The sequence below is a fragment of the Mustela lutreola genome, chromosome 15 (assembly GCF_030435805.1).
Source record: "Mustela lutreola isolate mMusLut2 chromosome 15, mMusLut2.pri, whole genome shotgun sequence".
NCBI lineage: Eukaryota > Metazoa > Chordata > Mammalia > Carnivora > Mustelidae > Mustela > Mustela lutreola.
This window is the reverse complement of record NC_081304.1, coordinates 44,379,731-44,398,920: the sequence shown is the minus strand read 5'-3', so window position 1 is coordinate 44,398,920 and position 19,190 is coordinate 44,379,731. Positions and strand designations below refer to the sequence as shown.

General features: G+C 50.3%; 1 protein-coding gene across 1 annotated transcript in view; it reads right to left on the bottom strand.

Annotated features, from left to right (window-relative positions):
- The window catches only part of NXN (nucleoredoxin), a 155,193-nt gene that overhangs the window by 12,188 nt on the left and 123,815 nt on the right, over positions 1-19,190 (bottom strand). The window contains exons 2-5 of the mRNA XM_059149154.1: positions 16,563-16,680; positions 14,822-14,955; positions 14,282-14,382; positions 12,435-12,541 (exon numbers count right to left, since the gene is read on the bottom strand). Of these exons, the coding sequence (XP_059005137.1) occupies positions 12,435-12,541; positions 14,282-14,382; positions 14,822-14,955; positions 16,563-16,680 (460 nt within the window). The remainder of the gene's footprint in view (positions 1-12,434; positions 12,542-14,281; positions 14,383-14,821; positions 14,956-16,562; positions 16,681-19,190) is intronic.

Sequence of the window (19,190 nt, the reverse complement as noted above, 5' to 3'; positions counted from 1 at the left end):
CTCCGTCCGCGCTAGCTCTTCTTATAAAGTGGTTCCTTATTGCTAGTTTTGGTTGTCCCTGGGTTGACTATTTGGCCCCTGGGAAGGCAGAGGTAAGGAAGACTGCTGCCATAGCCTAGTGGGATCAACAGCAATCTCTGGGCTGGCTGGAGGAAGTTACCTGAACAAACAGAATTCAAGACAATGTCAACGCCGCCGCGAGGACTCTGGGAACTCTGTGACATCTACCACGCATGGGGCTGACGTCTATTTACTTGCGCCATCCCAAGCTTAACGCTGAGCAGAGGAAGAACATAACACGCCCTGGCTTCTAGAGAGAGCTTCTGCCTCAAGCCCTGGCCCTGGGCCTCCGGGCTGGCCCAAGAGCAGTGCCTACACGTCCCCTTCACAGTCTCCCTCAAAACCTGCAAAGAAAGAGCAAGGCCTCAAAGCCTGCTCCAAATGGTTTCCTCCTGGGAGGAAGCTATCTCTGAGTCTTTAAAACAATCTCAAAGCCATGTGTCCTGAGCCTGTCCTACATTGAGTTTGGCTGCTTCTCTACTGCGGGGGGAAGAGAAGCTTTTGAAGGAGGTGGCGGTGGTAGGGGCCTGGGGCCGGGGAGCTCAGTCATATGGCACTCTGGGCAGTGGGACAGGAGCCGGGCAGGCTGTCACCCTGAGAGCTTTCTTTCTCTGCTTGTAGATGGCAATAGGATCTGAGGGGGCTGGGAGTCATCACGCAAAGACTGCTGGGAGCTGGAAGAGAGAAATGGAGGAAAAGCAGCCCCTCTGCAGGAAGAGCAGGTGAGGGCACATGGCCGGGCAACACGTGATCCCATGGTGGGGCCTATAGCAAGGAGGAAACAGTTTGTAAAATACCGTTAAATAGAAAGTAGCGAATATCCAGCACCGTGTGTGCGATTACAGCTCTGGGTAAGTATGTATGCGTGTGGACAGAGACCAAAAGGAACTCAGAACAGGAAAAACAAGTGTGTAGCAAGGCAGGAATGTGGGTGAGAGGGATAGAGATCTGAGTTTTCTTAATTGGTGTTATGATAAATGTGTATTAGCTTAAAATAAAAACCAAAGAAGAACTGGAGGGCAGTCAGGCAAGGACAACAGACACAGACCACGCCTGGGCCACATGGCCTGCCAGTTTCCTTCAGCAGCTCTGTCTGCACTCCCCGCTGACTCCCCCAAACCATCCCCTGCCTGGAAAGCCCAGGGAGGGAGAGGGGCAGCTGGTCTGCGTGGTAAAACTCGGGAGGATCGCAAGGCAGGGTGCAGGGAGGGCTCTGGCCAACTTGAACTTGGCCCGTAAGCCCGCAAGCCACTGGGGCTGCGTGTCTGTGACGGGAGGCACAAAGACATTTATGGTCCCATTCTTGTAAGAAAGAGAAACCAGACCCAACAGAGTGTCCATCAACAGTGGAAAGGCGACGTAAACTGGGTCGCTCCCACGGTGAAGCCCTTTTCGGCACTGCAGAGAAATTAACCAGGTATCAGAGCAACGAGAAATCTTGAACACAGAACTTTAGTGAGAAAAGCAAGTTACAGACTGGTATTACAGCATGTCAGCACTTAAGTTTGCTTCTAAAAAACACAGTGGGTTTGTACATAGGCAGTAAAAATATGAAAACCAATTACAAAGATACACATGAAACATATGGTAGCATTTCCCCCGGGGAGGGAGCCCAGCACTGCGGGGCGGCACGGGAGGCTCCCCTTTGTCTGTGTTCATGCACCCATTTGTTTAGATTTTTAACACCTGCAGCAAAACGGTCACTTCTAGGTGGTGGCCACATGGATACTTATTCTTACTCTTTGTCCTTCCTTATTTTTTATTTTTTATGTTCTCCAAAGTAAACAAGACACTCAGAATGGGACACCGAGGCAGTGCCCAGCCCGCCCCCACCCAGGGCTCCGGGGCCAGCCCTCCAAACACCGAGATGGGGCTATGAAACACACTGGCACTGGCCTGTCCTCCCCCTCCACTGGAAAAAAAAAACAAACACAACACTCAAAAACACGATCTCCAGATGGGTTGTTTCTCTACGAAATCAATAGGTTCTGCCTCAAATTCATTTTTGATGGGGGTGGGAAAGAGGGCCAAGTTCGGGAAAGAGGGAGGAGGACGGAAAGGGGGCGACAGAGAAGCCAGAGAAGGCGATCCTGCTGCCCAGGGTCCTCCCACTGACGCCCCCGCCCCCTGCTCTCCCTCCACCCCCCAAGGTTGGAAGCACCATCCCACTCCAGGACTGTTCTTCTGGAGGTGGGGCCTGCATCTGTCCCTCTGTCCCCTACACAGCCCTTAAGCTGTCTGCCCTCCCCAAAGGTCAGGGCCAGCAGAGGGGAGAGGAGGAACAAAACGCTAGGGCCCCCAACCCAGGAGAGAAGGGGCACTAAGCCTCCTTGCAAAGAATACAGTGTTCTCTGACAGCCAGGATTAGGCAATTGCTAATGGGATTTGCCTTTTGCCAAGTGTGTCTAAATGCTTTTCTTAGAAAGGCATTTTTAAACCGCTCCTAGGGCTGCAAACTCCCCAGGCTGCATGAAGCTGGGGCAGTAGGGAGACCTGGGACTCAGAGTAAAAGGGCCACTCGTGGGACAAAGGAATACCAGGGCCTCGGTGAGCCCAGATGTCCTGGTGAAGCTGCTGGTTAACATTGCCTGGGCTCAGTCCAGAGCGCCAGAAGGAGCAGGGATCAGCCACCAGCAGCGGCAGCAACAGCAGCAGTGGCAAGAACAGGACTTTCGGCTTGGGCAGGCCAGTCACAGGTCTGGTAAAGTCCTCAAGAGCCGTACACTGCCACGGCCAGCTGCACAGGCAGCTCAACAAGGCATCTTATGCAAGGTGTCCTTCGGGATGCTGGGTCCAGCTTCCAGGATGAACATTTTCATTGGAGCTTGTTGGGATCACACAGGGAAGCTCTGTGCTCATGTGCCTCAATACACAAAGTGACCATCAGATCAGGGTGCCTGGTCCCTGTAAGGCACGGGCCAGGCGGAGGTGGCTCGGCAGTGGGTTGAGCAGGGGAACGTCCCTGGTGCTGCTCTTCATCCGACCGCTTCAGGAGGAGACACAGACCCCGGGACACAGAGAGAGTCAGGAAGCGTGAGCTCTCCCAGACAGCCCTGCAGGATTTGCTGAAGACCGGATCCTCAAAACGGTAAGAACCCTCTACTGACCCCACATACGTGTGGACTGTGTGTACATGGTGATATTGTAATATAGTAAGAAACACACAATTGGTCTTTATCCCCAGTTCCTGGCACTGAGCTCCCCAAACCCTTGTAATTTCCTGGGAGGAAGGGGTGAGAGGGACCTCCTGTTATATAATACTTGGTCTTAACAACATTTGATCTCAGATCCTGACACAAGAGCTTCTAAGACCCTTGGAATCTGGCACGATGGTGTCTTTGCATGTTAATGAGGTGACCAGTGGCTGGGGACCCCTAAAAAGCTTCAGAAGGTGGAGTTTGGTGGCCAGAAAGGCCTGAATGGAAAGTTGGATCATCCAGCTGGGCCCCCTGACCTCTGCCCCTGGGGGAGGGGAGAGAAGGACTGGAGGCTGAGTTAATCCACAATGGGCAGGAATTGAATCAATCCTATCTTTGTAATGGAATCTCCATAAAGATCTCTAACTGGTGGGGGCAGAGCTTTGGGTTGGATTGGTGAGTGCCTGGAGATGCTGAGAGGGTGGTGTGCCCAGAGGGCATGGGGGCTCTGTGCCCCTTCCCACACACCCCAGGCATCAGTTCCCTCTGTCTCTTTCTGGCTTGTAGCCTTTACAATAAACATGAGAATAAATCAACTGCTTTCCTGAGTTCTATGGGCCATTCTAGCAAAGTACCAAACCCAAGGAGGGGGTCATGGGCACCCCTGATTTATGGCTAGTTGGTCAGAGCATGGGAGGTCTGGACTTAGGATTTATGTCTGAAGTGTGGGGGTTCTGGTAGGACGGAGCGCTAGATCTGTGGGATCAGACACTAAGCCCAAGTAGATGGTGCCAGAATTTAGCTGACTTTTAGGACACCCAGGCGGTGTTAGAGAATCTAGGAGGTGAGTGTGGAGGGAAAACCCCACACACATTTGGTGTCAGTGTGTTGTAGGGGCGCCTGGGTGGCTTAGCTGGTTAAGTGTCTTGCCTTCAGCTCAGGTCATGATCTCAGGGTCCTGCGATGGAGCCCTGTGTCAGGCTCTCTGCTCAGCAGGAAGCCTGCTTCTCTCTCTGCCTCTCTCTCTCTCTCTTTCTCAATTAAATAAATATTAAAAGAGGAATAAAGAAGGAAAAAAAAAGTGTTGTGAGTAGGGGCACCGGGCTGGCTCAGTTGGTGGAGGGTGCAACTCTTTTTAAATAAAATTTTTTTATTTTATTTATTAGAGGGAGAGACAGTGAGACAGAGAACGAGTAAGCAGAAGGATAGAGAGACCTGCAAGAAGACCATATTGAAGGCAGAGCCGGATGTGGGGCTTGATCTCATAACCCCGAGAACATGACCTGAGCTGAAATCAAGAGTTGGATGCTTAACCAACTGAGTCACTCAGGTGCCCCACGTGCAACTCTTAATCTCAGGGTTGTGAGTCCGAGGCCCACGTTAGGGGGAGAGCTTACTTAAAAAGTCAAAAGAGCCCAGAATATACAGTCATACATATAAACACATCTGTTGAATGACTTTGGAGTTGTAACCAGAGAGTCAAACAAAGCTCAGAAAATACTCAGGAGTCCATCAAAAATAATTTTCAGAGTTCCATGATGCTATGATGAGTAGAGAAGAATCGACAATTCCATCACGGTCATAGGTATCAGAGCTGGACTGGAGGCATTTAAATATCCTCAGACGCAAACAAGCAAAATCCAACTGAGATGGTGCACCTGACAAAGAGATCCCTGCTTCCAAGACTCAAGAAATGATACCACACCACGGACGTGAACTACAAGGGCTCCAAAGGCAAAAACCATCCTAGGTGGAGGGCAAGGAGCCCGGATGATGGACCTACGCAACCTCCGTGAGTTGGGAAGAGACTTCCTGCGGCTCGGGTGCCAGGCCCAGGGCACCTCACTATTGCCTTCCGCTTCCCTCGGCCGCCTCGCCCCGGCTGCAGCACACGGGAGATGCCCAAGAAATGATTCCTGAAGCAAAGCCTGAGTGAACAAGAAAGAGAGGAGGAAGGACAGGAAGGAAAAGAACTCCTGGCTTGGAACTTACACGTCCCCACTCCGTGTCCTAAAGCAGCAGCCAAGCCACAAGAAAGGAGTCAGCCCTTGCAGCTACACACGGGAACGGGACACGTGGCAAGGGATCACATGAGCATGGGAGGCCGCAAGAGGAAGGTCTGCGCTGGAGGAAAGGCACTGGGGCAGCAGGCCAGCAGAGATGGCAGGGCTGGGGGGTAGGAGGGGAGGGTGTTCACAGGGGAGCAGTAAGTAATGGGGCTGCACAGGTATCTGAGACCAGACTCCGGAGAGTCTTGGAAGCCAGGCCACAGCCATGAGGGCTTGCTTCTAGGCAGGGGATGAATCCCACTAGTGGAGCCAATCTTCTGGAAGGTTCCCAGGGTTGGGTTGGTGCATCCAACATGCTGGGATGAAGCAGGAAAACCTGGTGCGGAGGAATGCTGGCGCTCCAGGTGTATTAGAGCACCAAGCCTCTGCGAAGGAGATGCAGGAGAAACCCAAGAAACCGAGGGGCAGGAAACAGGAGACGGGTGATATGGAAGGAGAGGGGGAAGGGGAAAGGATTTCAGGGGTGGCCCCAAGCGTCGGAAAACAAAAGCAAATGAAGCGAGAGGAGAATAGGGAGGTCAGTGGATTGCCAACATCCCCAGTCATTCCCACGAGACCTCAGCCCATGTTAGGCTTGATCTAGAACTACGGGACAACTGGAAAATGCCAGATTTCTACCTCAAGGCCCGTCTCCCTCCCAGTGCCAGACTGCTGAATCCACACCACCAGCTGAGTGTCTAATGGGCATCTCAAACGCAGCATGGTCAGAATTAAGCTACCGTTCAACTGAATTCATACGGCTGCTGGCCACATGCCCCACACCCAGCGCACACAGCTCCCCCAACTCCGCTGACGGGGGCTGCCTCCTTCCGGCCGCTTGGGCAGGAAGCCATGGAGCCGTCTGACTCTCCCTCACTCTCACACCCCACATCAAATCTGTCAGCAAACTCTAAGACCCTATCCTCAAATTCTGTCAATAACCTGCCCGGTCTTACCACCCCCACTGCCATTCTTCCTCCCTGATCACTGCCATCTTGGCCCTGGATGACTAAAACATCCCACAGCAACCCCCAAATTAATCTGTTACTGAGGTATCGCTTTAGCATGGGGTCTAGAACCGAACCTGTGCCATCCCCGAGGAGTGTCTGTACTTGCAAGAAACTTGTACTTACAGCTGGCTGGTAAGATCAGTACAAACTACTGCATAAGAACTTACCAACAACAGGCACTTCCAACAGAAACCAGTCCCCTGATGCACGCGGAACCCCACCTCCCCAACAATGCCATGAAGCAGAAGATTGTAAGTGGCCCTGTGAGGCTGGAGGGAGGAAAACGCAGGGGGATGGGCTCTGGGCTGCAGCAGCCACATGGGCCACTTGTCTCTCTCCCCACAGGTAGGTCCATCACGAGTCCCAGTGTGAGGCCAAGTCACAGGGGGTGCTCACTGTGTCCACCATAAGTACCAGCGGATGATTTGCCTCTGGGATTTCTCTTCTAGTTTAGATTAAGTGTCACTATGGCACTGATCACCACTTTAATCAAAACTTTCAAAAGGCTCCAAGGTGCAAAGGGTCAAGATCAAGATGTGCGGAATGGTGCTCGAGGCTTGCTAGGAGGTGGTGTCACTGACTTACTGCCCACTCTGCCCTACAGTACACTACAGGCATCCTATTCTGACCTTTGCCCTCGCCATTCTCTATCTAAATCCCGTCCATTCTGAAAGGCTCTGCTCCAGAGCCACCTGTCCTAGGAAGCCTTCCTGGTTCAACAGCTCCAAGCCAGAGTCTCATCTGAATTCAGATTATTCCGCTGCGCAGCCGGTCACTAGGTGCTGCCTTGAGAAGGATCCTGTGCTTCTTTCCACACTCTCAGGTCACTGCGCCTTAGTGCGTGTCTGGCTTGATGGGGCCAGAGGCAGACGGATCAAGGTCAGCTGGCAATGCCTGCCAGGATGCCCTCAGGAATGGGTCCTAAGGCTTCGCCCAAGAGGTCAGTGATCAAGGAGGCAGTCAGCACAAACACTGTGCCAGGGAGACTATACACCTGAGAGTGAGAAAGCAAGCGGCTCGGAGAGGGGACAGGTCCACTCTGAAGAGAGACTAGCACAGAGGGCAGAGGGGGTTGTATACCAGGGAGCCAACCAATGAGCAGCAGCAGGCCAGCCTGAGGCAGAGGACGCTCGCTGGTGGGAGCTAAGATCAGCCTGAATCTCATTTTTTCACCGTGGCTAGCTGCGCCTGCACACAGCGCCCCTCCAGGTCAGCCTGCTGGTCCTTAACTGAGAACCCCTTGCAGTCCCCACCACATGCGTGCTTCTCATCCCCACACTGCCAGGGCCTTAAGAGTTGGTGCCAGATCAACGTGTCTCCGAGAAGTTCCCATTCTCCTCCTCCTCAGTCGTGGGCAGCCACTTTCCGGCTGCCCGGGCCACACCTAACAACCGCAGCTCCTACGTCTGTAATATTTATAGGTTGGCAGCTGCGGAATCTGAGTGTTCCCTTCTCCGCTGGCCGAAGGCAGGCAGAACGTGATCCATTTAATTCTTCTGTGCCCTGCCCAATAGTCTGTAGGGCAGCCTTGAACAGTGCAGCTTGTGATCTCTCCTTCTGAAACTGCTGTTCTGTACCAACCCTTGCCACACTTCCCCAGGGTCCCCAGAGGCATCTCACGGAGCAGAGAGAAAGGGCACAGACTGCCACCCTAAGTGACTATGCATGATATAGACCATCTTTTGGTAATTGTTAGTTTCAAGTGATTCCACAGCCTTAGCACTGACTGCCAGGAACACCTGCGTCCCACCCCACACCTTCCCCATCCAGTAAAGGGCTCTACCTCGGGGAGGAAAGATTCCGCTCATTGATGGCACGGGCTGGGAAAGAATGTGCCTCTGCATGGAGTGGCCTTGTGGTGGCTGGGACAAGTGGCAGTCTTCTAAGCCCTCATACAAAATGGACCAACACTTTCTAGTTCCTCAAGACATCATCATACTCTGCTCTTGAGATTATCCCCCAATGTAAGTCTCCTCCTGTCCACTCAAGGGCAGCACCAGGCTACTCTTCTGGTTTCCTATTTCCCACGGAGCTCAGTGCATGGGCTTGGTGGTTAGCGGAAGTTCAAGAAATAGATTCCCATGCATTTAAACCTACTCTGCCTTTCTTCCAAAAAGGATTGTGATATAAGCCAATAAAAACAGATGAAAATATCCTCCTGAAGGGAAAACAGGAAGAGTAAATGAAGCTAACAGGGTCAAGGGCATGCAACAAAAAAGGTGAGTTTTGCAAAGTTGCTAAAAGTGGTTAACAAATTCAGCTCTGGGTTTTCTAGGGGTTACGGGGGAGGGGGGGGGATGTGGTCCATAATGAAATCCAACATACACAAAAGATGAAGGAAAAAAACTAAAAACAAAAATCCACCACTTGCTCAAGAGAAGTTCAGCTTCTGCCGGGCACTATAGGATAATTTCCTGAGCACTAATTCCTACAAGTGGGATTTCTAAATTAAAGGTTTTGTAGATTTTTAAAGGCCTTTGATGTATATTGCCAATTGCTCTCCTGAAAGTTTGTCCTGATTTACATTTCTACTAGCAGTCTGCTCTCTTCCCTACACAGGGATTCTCTTTTAGTGGGGATCGGGGTGCTCGGAGTTCTTTGCAAAGAAGATAGATACAAATTCAGTGTTTTCATCTGTAAATCAAGGAAGTAAATTATGCTGAATGTTTCTCACGTCATATGAAAATGATATGATCCTATCATGCCAATGCCCTGGATGAACTGCCTGCCTCATATCCTATACATAGTTTTTACTAAATTCTCTCTCTTTTTTAAAGCTTTTATTTATTCATTTGACAGAGAGAGCAAGCGCATGCGCGCACAAGCAGGGGGAGAAGCAGGGCCCCTGGGTTCATGACCAGAGCCAAAGGCAGAGACTTAACCAACTGAGCCACTCAGGTACCCAATTCTCTCTTTTTTTCTAAAGAGATCTCTTTTTCTATTAAAGATATTGACGATTTGCCATACATGTTATTAATATTGTTGGTTGCCTTTGTTTAAGTTTTTTGACATCCAAAAGTTACCTTTTCTATTGTAAAAGGAAATTTAACCCTTTCCTTCAAGTTAATCTGTTAAATATTTATTAAGGCCCAACGCTGAAGCCTCTCAATTTTACTGAGGATAAGAACTAGTTCAAGTTCACTCAGTGGAAGGTAGAGACAAGACTGAGTTGTTGGTGGCCTAGACAAGAGAGGTGGTATCAGTGAAAGTGGAATAATATGAGAAACAGGAAACAATGCCCCAGGCAAAGATCCAAGAGGCCCCGGGCCTGGTAGATGTAGGAGAGTTGAGATCCTTCTTGGTATGTACCTCTAAGATGCCTCCGCGGTCATATGTGAGGATATGCTCCACGGCCCAAGCATGTCGCAGAGTCACGTTTTGTGCACATTTGTGTGTGAATACATGCATGTACACAGACACGTACAGAAGCTGGAAGAGAGGAGGCAGGAGAAGCCAGAACATGACTGAAGGGCCTTTGTTGGGGAGTCAGAGGCAGACACATATCAAAGACGCCTGCTGGTGTATAGGGGGAGTAGAGAATAGAGAAAACTCAGGAATGTCTCTGTATTGCTGCAAGGACCAAGATGAGAAATCTATGGTCCTCAGAAGAAGCAGGGTACAGCTGCATGTAAACATGGGCACTTAAGGGCAGCAAAATCTAGGTATCACTAAGAAAAGCTCTGGAACTACCCAGCCTACCAGTAGGTCTCACCTAGAGCCCCTTCAAGAACATCTAGTCACAACCCAGGGACTGAGGCTAAGGGACATTCACACTGGCTGACTGCACCCCTTTCCCACTATGCAGTTAAAATAAGATTGTGATGGGATGCCTGGGTGGCTCAGTGGGTTACACATCTGCCTTTGGCTCAGGTCATGGTCCCAGGGTCCTGGGATCGAGCCCTGCAAAGGGGGGCCTTGCTCACTAGGGTGTCCGCTTCTCCTTCTGCCTGATGCTTCTCCTTCCACCTGCTGCTTCTCCTCCTACTTGTGCTCGCTTGTTCTCTCTCTCTTTCTCTCTGACAAATAGATAAATAAAATCTTAGAAAAAAAAGTAAGACTGTCACATCTCCTTTAAGCGACACACAGGGTCACCTCTGGGGTGAAGATCTGAATCCTAGGACTAAGGTGTGTTTTTTAAGTGAACAAAGGGGACCGAGGAAAACATTCAAAACCCTCCAGCCCTGTCCTTTCCCTGTCATACTCTGATTGCAGAGGACCCTTGCCCTGGATCTCTTTCCCAGTAGCCCTACACCGGCAGGGCCTCTGTGTCTTCTGCTGATAACATTCTTTCTCTTCATTTTACATTTAAAACTCCTATGGTTTCCAGATCTCCTTTTGAATGTAACATTCTTACCTTCCCAGCCAATCTGGATTCCCTGTTACAGGCCCCGCTAGCACTGGGGACACCTTCCTTCAAAGCACTCACAATCACACTTAGGTTTATTTGTACAATTGACTGATGGGGTATGAGCCTCCCGTTTAGGACTGTAAGCACCCTGCGGGTAGGGATGGGGTCTGTTTTTACTCAAGACTGTGTCTCCCAGGCCCAGAAGAATAGACCTCCTCTAGCCAGCTCTCAGTAAATAACTTGTCAGATGAATGAATGTAAGAATTCAGAGACCTGAAGTTTCACTTCTCCTCACAAAGGGGCAATTTAACCCTCTGTTCAGTACCACCAGCCAAAGGTCATTCCTGATACTCCTCTCGACAGATGCTGCTCCTACACCAAGGCCCACATGATTTAAGTCTCTGTGCAAACAGAGTGCAAGAAGGAAATAAACTTGTGATATTTTCTTAAAGTCACTCAACCCAGTACCCTTCCTTCTGGACCAGTAAACAATTCCTATCTATCACTTAGCTTTTGTTGGGGAAGGGAACTGATTTCATTTTTTTAAAACGAGGCATGAGCCTCCACAATCCTGAAGGGTTAGCTTCAATAAGACCTAGCTTATCAATACCCAAAGTGTGGTCCCTGGGCCACCCGCATCAGTGTCACTTGGGGGCTTGCTAGAGAGGCAGGATCTCAGCCCCACTCGTAGCCAGACCCAGGGAATCTGAATCTGCCTTTTCACAAGCTCCCTAGAGGCCTCTTATGTGCGTTTGGAACGGAGAAGCACTGACTTAAAATTAACTGTTCATTTTTTTTTAAAGCTTAGCTCCAAACAAAGCCATATGCTTTCTCTAAATGGTAAAGAAAAAGCTCAAAGAACCTTATGAGTCCCCTCTAAGCTGTGGAATTTGTGGCTAAATTTTGATTTGCCTTTTTTCTTCCCCCTCCTACTCCCTATAACACAAGAAGCACTGAGAACTCAAATATTAGCTGTGTCTGCCTAGGGCTAACCGGGACCTGGTACTATGGCTACCAAGGAAATGAGTTTAATCCTTTTTTTAAAAATTGAGTTATAACTGACATAGAAGAATGCATTTAATTCTTAATAGGTCAGTTAAGTGCTTTATCAAGAGAAAAGCCAGCCGGGTGAAGGCTGAGAAGAAGATATTCACATTATAGAGAATAAAAACACAGTTTGCCTCATTTAATAACTGTTACTCCCAGAAAACACACATGATTAGTACTTTAAGTCCTAGTTTTCAACACTCTCAGGAAATGAGTTTTCTCACCTACAAGTCCCAGCCACTCAGCCCTCACTACTGTGCCTCAGGAACGAGAAAATGCTCTAGATCCCTTACCCTAAGAATGCTCCCAGAGACTCCTTGCTGCAGGGATTTATCAGGCCCACTTTGTGGATAAGGAAACTGAGGCTCAGATCATGATAATGAGCGATGAGGAAACGGAGACTCAGAGTCTCACTGATGGAACCAAAGACCATTCCTAGGTCTGTCTGACAGGTACCCTTAGGATAGGGTTCTGCCCATGTCATTTGGGATTGAGGGCTCCACCGCCCAACTGCATCAGAGCACACGAGGTCAGGCGCTGAGAAGGGGCTGTTCCGCCTGGACAAGTACTTCAAGAAAAACAAAAACAAAAACAAAAAAACAATGGCTTTAATGGGATATAATTTATACACCGTAGAACTCACAGCATATAATTTTTAAGACAGCTAGGAACACGAACAGTTATGGAAATAAAGATGTCCTTTTCCCTCTAAAAGAAAAGCCAAAGGTGTGGTGAGCCAGTCCAGCAAGTCTTCAGGGAGCCCCATGGAGTCAGGAAGGCCTACCTTGGATTCCGTACAGCCGGTTGAGGCGTGACCGCCGGGCCTCGTCGGTATAGGGGACAGCGAGCCAGGGCATCTCACTGAAGTACTGTTTGAATGAGTCCTCGGACCTACAGAGACACACATGGAAGCAAGGCTCGGTTATCCCCAAAAGCACCACTGCAGGGTCCTCTCTGCCTTCTACCAAGCTACAGCCAGGGCTCCACAGGTTTGGCGCCCCTATTGTGCTCCTCGGATACCAGATTACGGGGTGAGGGGGCGATGGACTATTCTACCCCCTCTGGTGTACACGGAGAAGCAACAGCCTCCTCACAACAGGCAGATGTGAACTAGGCCATTCCAAGCAGCCCGCTCCCTGGGTCCTAGCAATTGAACTCCGGCCCAACTTCTCATTTATCAGCAGCGATAGGTAGCACTTCTATAAGCAGCCTAGGTGTCCAAGGACACTGCATTCCCATGACACTTCTAGTCTGTGCGTATGACAGTGTATAAGCACACTCTTAACCAAGCGGAAGCCTGGGATTCCATGTATTAAAAAAAAACTATAAGAATGACAGATCTAACCACAGTGATAGGAAGCAGATGAGGGGCTCCCCGGGGCTGGGGTTTGAGGGTGCGGACTGAGAAGGCACCTTGTGATGATGGAAATGTCTATACTGATTACAAGGGTACATACACTGGTCAACAATCATTGAATTGTACGAAAGTGATACTTCAATAAAGTTTTTTTTTTTTTAAGATTTATTTATTTGACAGAGAGAGAGAGAGAGATCACAAGTAGGCAGAGAGGCAGGCAGAGAGAGAGAGGAAGGGAAACAGGCTCCCTGCTGAGCAGAGACTTTTTTTTTTTTTTTTTTTTTTAAGCTTTAAAAAGGCGACTGCTCCATGGGTTATGCCTTCAAATCTAATCCCCAGTCCCATGCAGAGATGGGGATCTGGGAATGGAGCACGGCACAGTGCAGACTTCAAAGAGACAGAAGGGGGGGAACCTGGGTGGCTCAGTGGGTTGGGCCATTGCCTTCGACTCGGGTCATGATCTCAGGGTCATGATCTCAGGGTCGTGGGATCGAGCCCCCGCATCGGGCTCTCTGCTCAGCAGGGAGCCTACTTCCCCCTCTCTCTCTGCCTGCCTCTCTGCCTACTTATGATCTCTGTCTCTGCCTAATAAATAAATAAAATCTTTAAAAAACAAAAACAAAGAGCAGAAGGCCCTTGGTGTGCTGGCATCCTGGAGAATGTTCTGTGAACAGGGACTTAAGAAGCAGGAGCACCTGGTAGCTCGGTCTGAATGGGACCTGGGGTTTTGTGATGAAGGAGGGTCATTGATGAGTAAAACTAACAAGAGGGCCTGAAGCAGAGGAAGTCGCAGTGAAAAGGACCTGACATGCTCCAGGAGTAGACTTCACTCTTATTGTCTTTAGGACAGCCCCAAGGCCAAGCATGTGGCCAGAGTGAGGGGAAATTGTGGCACAGCCATTCCAGACAGGTGTCAAATTTCATGAGCCTCTGGCTCTTTCCTTCCCATCCTTCCCTTCCAAGCCCTTTCATCGTAATCCAAAACGCTGAACACATCAGAAAATCACATCCTGATCTCTAATGACCCAGGCTGGAAGTGGACAGGCCTCAACATTTACAGCAAGGACAGGTTTTTCTCGGCTCCCCTTCAGACAGCTGTACGAGGAAATCTGAAATGTATCTCTCCGTTTGCCAATCATCCCACATAAGCCTTCCCCAACCCCCATCTCCACACTCTACCCTTGGGAGGTGAGGAGATGGTAAGGCCAGAGAAACGCATGTTAACCACCTCTGGAAAAGGAAACCACATAGCCACACGCCCCAGCTCGCGTTACCTGTCCGCACTAACAAAGATGATCTCAAATTTCTGGCCTGCCTCCTTGATCTTCCGGTAGGATTCCACCAGGACCCGGGTGAGGCTTCGGCAGGGTGGGCACTGCAAGAGGAAAGGGGGATCCTGCAGCCTGACGCTGGGTCTGGCCTTCCCATTTCCCAGCCACTTGCCAAGAGAGACCGGGTAAGCAGGACCCAAATAGGACTGGGAGAGCAAAACCCAGCTTATTCACGGGCGCATCCCACCCACACAGGGCATGCAAGGGGCGGCAGTTCAAACAAACCCCCCATAGAGACTGCTGGAAGCCTCATCAGAAGGGGTCAGGAAGACTATCCTTTCAGACCAGTCAAAAGAAGTCATCTTCTTGCTGCCATCATCATTCATAATAATAAGCGCCCATAACATGCCAACAATGCGTCAGGTACCGGAGGAGGTAAGAACACTGGGGAGACGTGCCCGAGCAGTAACACCTCCAAGAGCCCACCATGATGGGCCCTGGTGGCAACATCCCCGCTCCCTTCCGTCTGGACTGAACACTCACCCAGTGTGCGGAGAAATAGACTCCCACGTGAGACCCCTCCAGGCTGCTGCTCTCCAGGGACTGTCCATTATTTCTAAGCAAGGGCCCTGCAATGACTTCCCTGAAGGGTTTAGGTCCCCAAGGGAATTCCAAACCTGAAAACAGGCAACAGATGGTGAGAACGTTGTTAAGATTCTTCCTTACTGCCTCTGGCCCAAGAGACCTCGGAGAGGCACAGCCCGACAGCGTTACCATCAAACAGTACTAGTACTTGTTAACACAAGCGTAGACTCTGGGGCTAAAACACAGGGACACAGATGGAATCCATTGGTGGCAGAGCCCCACCTACCTCTGAGACAGTGGTTCCTGAACCCAGGTGATCACAGGGCCCGTCTACTGGGCAGGGTGGGGGGTTGGAAAGTTACGGAAGCCTGGGTCACATTCCGAGTCTTGGAATCTGGGGCTAAGGCTGAAGAGGTATGTCCAAAACATGGCCAAAGAGACTCCCCGGGTAGGTCTCTGATGCTGGGCCAGGCTGGGGAATCACTGCCTCATGGAGTTTCCTCAAATCCAGCCCTGGAACCTCCACAGCTCCCAACTCTGACGGCGTTTTAGAGTCAGCCAGGGAATTTTTGAAAATACGATGTTCCTGGGGCCCACCCCCAAAGATTCTGATGCGGTTGGTCTGGGCTGGGGCCCGGGGAACCCAGTGAGAATTAAATCCAGTCAAAGGAAAGAGTAAAACTCACTCAACCCAGATGTTCTACATTCTGATGACACGTAAGCCCCAGGCAGGAAGAGCAACAGAACAGTGTTTTCTCACGGGGTGGTCCGTGGACCACTGCCTCAGAAATTGCCTCGGGTGGGGGAGATGGGAGAAGCACAGACTGGTTAAAAATGCAAGTGGCCAAGCCCACCACAAAACAAAGGGACCCTAACATCTCTGGAGGTGGGGCTGGGAACTCTGCATTTTTAACCAGCTCAGAGTAGAGAGAGAGTGTGTGTGTGCATGTGCATGCATGCGCTTGTGTCTGTGTGTGTGTGTGTGTGTGATCCGAGAAAGTGAAGACTGGGTTCTACCAGGCCTGGGTTTTAACTGAGGCCTATTCTTTGAAGCAGGTGAAATTTTTACCGGAAGAATCCGTGACCAGGGTTGAATCCCCTAATCAGGAAGTGAGGAAGGGAAGACCTCACGACACTTGAGGGCTCCAGTGCGGCAGGGAGAGAACCAGAGCTCGGACAGCCAGTGAGCAGGACGGTGATAAGCACTCGGCCGCTCACCCGGCTAGTCAGCAAGGCCTACGCTGCGGGACTTGAGCAGCACCAAAAAATGAGGTCAGTCACCTCCGGGGCCAGGAGAGCGACACAGAGACTGTGACTTTGCGATGGTGAGAGTTTAAAAAGACAAAAAGCCCACAACCTTCGAGTCCGCCTCTAATTGTTAAGGTGACAGTTACTATGGACACAGCACCGAAGTCCATCTCCGGGCTCTCATGGCTTCTCACTCAGCCCTCAAAACCGAACTTCCCTTTTCCCATTCCATCTCCTTTGGCCCATGAGTTAAAGCCCCCAGCAGGGACATTCTCATCTCTTTAAAAATCTTAACCGTGACCTGGAGAATACTGTAACTTCCTCATGGCCATACGCTCTCGCCGAGTAAACCCGCTCATAGACATTTCATATGCATGATCTCTGCCACTGGGGACGAATCAGGGTAGGGGGACGGAGCGGGGAGTCCGGGATGGCCACGTCAAGGTCCTACCTTCTGGGTCATCGCGGATCACCAGCAGCCCATTCCTGCACACGACCTTCCCGGTGGTGGCGTCTAGGAATATTAGTGAGGGAATGTTGGAAATGCGGTATTTGTTCCAAAGTTTAAGCTGTAAGAAGAACAGTGAAACAGGTGGTTAAGTCCAAGCCACACGAATTGCAGCGTCCCTTGTGCGCTTCAGGCCCGAGTGGTGAACGAACCGGAACACACTGAAGTACAGATCAACCAACAAGCGAAGCTGCAGGCCCATGCACCCATGGGCCCCTCTGGGGCAGGGCAGGGGCATCTGAGTCCCACCCAGGCAGGAAGGGAGGCTTTTTGTCGGTGCCTCTCAACCCTTCTGAGCGTGCAGGCGCTCCCCTGCTTCCCCGGCTCTGCTGTGCCCCCTGAGCCCCAAAGGAGAGGGGACAAAAATGAGAAATGTAGCAAACCATAAAAGTTAAGATAAAAATTAAAAAAATAACCGGGTTCCCGCACCTGGAGCGCCGGCAGTGTCCGTGTGTGCCACTCACCCACAAACAAGGGGGAAGCAGCATCCTGAGCCAGCCCCAGCCCTCAGTTCTCGGTGCCACTTAAAACAACCCACAGTCTATTGGCAGACTCTTGAGGATGGCTGTGCGAACAGCCCAGGACACGGAGCTGAGTGGGGGCCGGCTCCCTTCCTGTGCTCCCAGCCATCGGGGTGAACACCATTCAGGTGGGCCACTGGGCGCTCTGGAACTTGACTGCCAAGCCCAGAGAGCGACATAATTACACAAAATGTCCAACTACCAAGGTGGCTCCAGAGAAGAAAGAAACCAGGGAAAACAGAAGAATGGCCCACTGGTGATTTAGCTGCAGCCTCCCTTCCGGGGGCCGGCCGCCTGGGCATTGGCAGAATGGGGCATGGATGTGTCCAAAGGAAGCAGGCACCAGAAGTGCAGCTGCACAGAGCAGATTACTGTTTTCAATCCAATCCCGAGCAGCAAGGGAGTCGGGTGGGGTATATACCAAGAAGTGTGAGAGCTTCCCCTGTCTGTGGAGACCTGAGTCTTGGCAGGAAAGGCTGTGGGACCCCACCTCCAACTGGCTGGGTCCCACCTTCACAGTGGGCTTCCAAACCAGTCCTTCGAGCACGTCGTTTGCACTGCCCAGAGCTGCATCATTCCAGAGAAACCTGATAGAGGCTGCAGAAGAAGCCTCTATGTTTAGAAGAAGTTGTTCGGGGCCCCTGGGTGGCTCAGTGGGTTAAAGCCTCTGCCTTCGGCTCAGGTCGTGATCCCAGGGTCCTGGGATTGAGCCCCACATCCGGCTCTTTGCTCAGCAGGGAGCCTGCTTCCTCCCCTCTCTCTCTGCCTGCCTCTCTGCCTACTTGTGATCTCTGTCTGTCAAATAAAATAAATAAAATCAAAAAAAAAAAAGAAGAAGAAGAAGAAGAAGAAGAAGTTGTTCAATGACAGAAGAAGACCATCCTGTTGCTGGGTTTGCTCCGAAAGTTCGCTAGTGCGAGGATCCAGCCAGGTTAATAAGCTTGAAAGAGGGCAGGGAGGAAGATGAAGTGACTTCTCTGGTTTAAAAAGTAATTACTGGGAAAGAAAAGTAATGATTGGAAACAATGAGAAATGTAGCAAACCATAAAAGTTAAGATAAAAATCAGCCATGACTCACCACTTAATGAAAGCTGGGACAGCTTCACATTTCTACCAGCGGTCAATGAGAGAGCCCATTCCTCAGTATTCTTACCAGTGTTAGTTTTTTGTTGTTGTTGCTGTTGTTGTTGTTTCAATTTGACAGGAAGAAATGAAGCCTTGTTTTTGTTGCTTATCTTTTACTCATTGATCTTTAGGCATCTCATGTCTCACTATTGTAAGCACACTGTTTCTTCCCCATATTTTTTTGTGACTGGTGAGTGCTAAAATGCACTCAACAGATACTAACTGGCACTTACCAACTTAGCACTAACCTCCTTCCTTAACTCCGCACAAAAGATGCAAGAAAGAACAAGGCAGATGAAGTCATTGCCTTCACAGAGCTTCTTTTTTTTTTTTTTAAAGATTTTATTTATTTATTTGACAGAGAGAGATCACAAGTAGGCAGAGAGGCAGGCAGAGAAAGAGAGAGGAGGAAGCAGGCTCCCTGCTGAGCAAAGAGCCGGATGTGGGGCTCAATCCCAGGACCCTGGGATCACGACCTGAGCCGAAGGCAGAGGCTTTAACCCACTGAGCCACTCAGGTGCCCCAACTTCACAGAGCTTCTATTCTAGTGTGAGTGACACACAACAAAACAAACAAGACTAGAGCAGTAATTTCAGATACTTGAATAAAAGAAAAAAGAGCAGGCTAAGAGCAAAGGCATCCTGAGGGGGGTAGTGGTACCTACTTCAGAGAGAGATCAGGGAAGGCTATCTTTGAAGAAACGGCATTTGAGTACAAACCCCTGATAGGAGACAGAGTAGGATATAAATCGGAAATCATCACTGCCTGCAAGCTCTCAGGGGTCACGGGCCTGCATGAGGTCCTCCAAGGATAGGACACGGCTACAGATGGAAAGGCACTCCCGGGCAGATACAGGGGCAACCCACTAAAGACTGAGAAGGAGTGACAAGTGACAAAGGAGGAAAACAGGAAGACTCTGGTGTCC